Below are 3,979 nucleotides of genomic sequence, written 5' to 3'. Positions count from 1 at the left end.
TTACTTTTAAACAAGAGGTTTTCAAGTAAATAAGAATTGAACTAAAGGTTCAATCGAGGATTGAGATATAAGACTAAAGGTCTTAAGCCGGATCGTGTATCCGACTAACAAATATTTATACTCGTACTATAGGTGCGAGATAAAGAAATGGAAAGACCCTTGGACGGTGAGTGAAACAGAAAATTAATAGAAATATAAAAACTGAATGATTCTATTCAGAGGCAGAATTAAGCATAAAAACACACTTAGAATTTATAAAATCAGGTACAAATTAATAAACTTGTGATTCAAAAACCAGAAACAGGTTACAGAATTGAACTGCAGCAGCGTTTTCATCACCGCACCATGTGCATTGCATATTATGCGCACATTTTAAAACCAAGTTAGTTAGTGACAAAGGATTTGTTTAATTAATCAAACCAAATTATTAACATGGAAAAGGCCATGTGCTAAGAGAAATACAATGTACCTTTTTGTTGAACAGACTCAAAACGAAATAAAATTTCGTCAAACAGCATGTCAGTTCTCTTGATGTGAACACAGAACTCGACTGCAACCCCACCAACACTTGTGTACTGCTCTGAAGTGATAGAGTAACTATCAGTCTTCAAGTGCTCCAGTTGGTTACCTAATGCCACTGATATATAAGAAAAGACCTCATCCACATATGCTAATAGCAACTCCGCTAGGTAGGGCATTATTACCGTTCGAACATCATCCAATGATCTAGGAAGATCAAAAACACCATGGGCTCGACCATCATATAGCACCATTGCCATGTTGAAAGCACCCATCCAGTCACCGCCTCTGCGCAAAACTTCGACGCGTTCCTTCCACGGAAGAAGGCGAGAAACAACAAGATGTGTAGGTCCAAGTAGATACAGAGAAGCACCCCTAACAGCTATATAATTGTGATGAGCTTTGCCAAGGACATTGGAGAAATAGGTGTGATGTCCAATGACATCATCTCCTCTGCCTCCATCTACAGCGAAACTTGTGTCATGAATTAAAGTCCCATCATTTGCATACAGACAGAGCTTTCCAGCTGATGTTAGCACCACCAACATCTGAACAAGCATAACATCTGTTATAGTTTCCTTCAAATGGATAACAAAAGTCACATTGTAACTATGCAATGACCTGATCATCCAGCCAAGCAACCCCTATTGCTGTACTCTCGAGGGTCCATTTTGCATGTATTTTCAGTTCTGACTTCACCAATTTTGCAACCTGTACTTGGTGATCCCAGGCAAGTGCGAGCAGTGGCGCGGTTCCAGACTCGATTACCTGGACATTCTCTGTAAGAAAAATTATCATATTACCAAAAAAGTTTCAGCATGTGGGTCATCAACTCAATTTGCAACATACCAGCCTGTGAGGGAGGTATATATTTCCAAGCAGCGTAAGGCATGGAACCATCCCGAACCCCATCAGGCTTGGGAAGCTGAGCGTAGACTTCTTGTTTGTTAGAAATGACTTTGGCCTACAAAACAATGTGAAGGCATTGTACAAGAACATATTAGGGCCATAGTAACAAAGCTAATAAGATAATTTATGCATAAGGTCTAGTCTTCAAAGAATTCCATACCACGAGAGCAGACTGATGAGTGACAAATATGACAACACCTTCTTCAGTGGAAGTCAAATCACCTCCCGTCGTACTTTCAGTGCCACCCGTACCAATGGCAGTGCTTGTGGAAGAACTTTCAAAACTTTCCTCCGGCACTAGGGGCGACGCGCATACAACTGTGCTTGTTGATTCATCAAGAAGAGTCTACTTAAAAAAATTAAGGTTAGATGTGATGCACGTATGAACAAGAACCACAAAAAGAGGTAGAGTTTTTCCGAGGGTTTAGATGTAGAGAACCTACTAAGCCATGAAAATGGAGAAAAGCGAATCAACTTAACAACTCCTTTATTATCACCGCTAACCATGTGGGCCTGACGAGTCACTTGAGAATCCATCCCCGGATATAGCATGTGAACTACTGGAGCTTTATGTTCGGTAACAATTTTTGCAGCAGAGACCCTTTGGACATCTCAAACAGTATAATTCCCATCAGCATATCCTGCGAAAAGTAGGTCTCCTTGATGATTAAAGGACATGGATGTGACCGGGGCATAGGACCTATCGCCTTGTAATCCAAGCATTAACATCTGAAAGAAAAGCATATATATATATATATATATATATATATATATATATATATATATAAATATTTTAACTTAAAGACTAGTTAGAAGAATAAAACAAATCATAACAGCATCTAATAGACTGATACTATTAATGAGAGTCGTGTAATTGGAACCTTAGCATCCATGTTATCAATATAATGTGGAGAGTATTTGCTGGGAACGACAACGATTAACCCTCTAGACATTCCGAGTGCAATGTAGTTAAGATGAACTGCTAGGGATTGTGGAGTTCCATGGTCTCGCCTGAATGACGGAGAGGATATTGTCCTGGTAATGGTGTTATCGGTGCTAGTACTGAAATAAGCCAACACCGTTGATCCCGTGTTCACACCCTCAAGCTTCGTTGGTTGAGCAGCGGCACCCTCTTCCCAGTGCAGAGCCGTAAACGCATGCTTCTTTTCAAGTTCCTCAGCAAACTGAAGGGGGTTATGAGTTTGTTTTGGATTGTCATCAGCTTCTGGTTGGAGTTCTTCGTGGATTTCGAAATCCTCGTCCTCCTCCTCCTTAAGCGCATCCATTTCAATGGACTGTAAGGTAATGATAGGTGCGGAGTCGTCGTCGTCCTCAATACTGCTGTCATCTGGAACTGACACCGTACTCAAAGGAGAGCTGCTGATCTCTGTGTCGTCTCTGAAATGAAGATCAATGTCTACCTCAGAGGCATTTGTTGTTGCAAATTGAGCATCGAGATTGTTGTTAGTAACGGGTTCTTCCCCAGTGTGTTGGGTATCTGAAGGATCATCGATTTTAAGCTCTTGTTTTGCATCATCGATGATTTCAAGTGAATGCTGAGCAAGTATAAGAGTGGATGATTTGTCCCTAATAGCGGCAGCATGTGGAGTTGGAATCAAGCGAGAAGCTGCAGCAGCGGCTGCGAGTGCTGCCCCAGGCTTATTAGCATTTGACTTGAAGAAGCGAGGTAATTGACTAGTGGAACGAAAACTATCATCACTTGTCAATCGATGAGGAGGAGAAGAAGAATCAACTGTTGGATTATTATTATTATTATTATTATTATTATTATTATTATTATTATTATTGCTTCTCGGAGAAGAAGAAGAAGAAGAAGAAGAGCCGTCAGAGTCGTCGATGAGGAGGAGAAGTTCATCGATGAGGTGGTGGGAATTATCATTATCATCATCTTCTTCGTTATCATCGTGAAGTTGCATGAAGGCGTCTAGATCCATAGTATGTTTAATTCAATCAAAAACACTAAGAGCATCCACAACGGGGATGTGGCAAGGGGCAGACTAGGAACAAGTGGACAATCACCGTTGTAGCTCTAAAGTCTGTTGAACGAGTTTGGTTCTGCAAACGTCTGACGGACGAGAATTCGTGGGCCCATCAACAGTTTTAAGCATGGCTGATTTTTAGCAATTGATAAAAGGGAACTGCCGGAAAAATCTGTTGAACAAATTTGTACCTTAATCGCTGCTACATATCATCGACTGCCGCCGCTTGATGCCTCATTCCGATCTCGTTTACAAATCTCTGATTATCTCCAGTGAGTATATGGAGATAATTATTGATTTTATAAGAAATGTTTTATACGCTCGTTTAAGTTTTATTAAGAATTTCACAGTTTAACCTGTTTTGAGTATAGGCTTTTTAGAGTATCTACATCGACTTCCGTATTAACTTATTTGTATGATTTAAGAAAAAATTTCTGTTTTTAACGTATAATTCCGTTCTATCTGATTTTATAAAATAAAAATATTTAGGACTCGACTCTTATTCCTATGCATAGAGTCATTAGTTGTTTCGTATCTCATAAACTTTATAT

General features: G+C 39.8%; 2 protein-coding genes across 2 annotated transcripts; both read right to left on the bottom strand.

Annotated features, from left to right (window-relative positions):
* Positions 1-449: 449 nt before the first annotated feature.
* LOC143593618 (uncharacterized) lies at positions 450-1,965 on the bottom strand. Its single transcript, XM_077073193.1, has 5 exons — positions 1,933-1,965; positions 1,589-1,774; positions 1,369-1,483; positions 1,141-1,298; positions 450-1,067 (listed from the first exon to the last, which is right to left on the bottom strand). Exons 1-5 carry the CDS (start codon positions 1,963-1,965, stop codon positions 450-452), a joined length of 1,110 nt encoding a protein of 369 aa, XP_076929308.1.
* Positions 1,966-2,040: 75 nt separating this feature from the next.
* Positions 2,041-3,406, bottom strand: LOC143593617 (uncharacterized). The gene is made up of 2 exons (XM_077073192.1): positions 2,310-3,406; positions 2,041-2,157 (listed from the first exon to the last, which is right to left on the bottom strand). Exons 1-2 carry the CDS (start codon positions 3,381-3,383, stop codon positions 2,041-2,043), a joined length of 1,191 nt encoding a protein of 396 aa, XP_076929307.1. The 5' UTR covers positions 3,384-3,406.
* Between the last annotated feature and the right edge of the window lie 573 nt (positions 3,407-3,979).

Source organism: Bidens hawaiensis, unplaced genomic scaffold (genome assembly GCF_021521415.1).
Source record: "Bidens hawaiensis isolate Kalapana, Puna unplaced genomic scaffold, B.hawaiensis_p1.1 tig00042398_1, whole genome shotgun sequence".
Classification (NCBI taxonomy): Eukaryota; Viridiplantae; Streptophyta; class Magnoliopsida; order Asterales; family Asteraceae; genus Bidens; species Bidens hawaiensis.
This window is presented reverse-complemented; position numbering and strand designations above follow the sequence as displayed.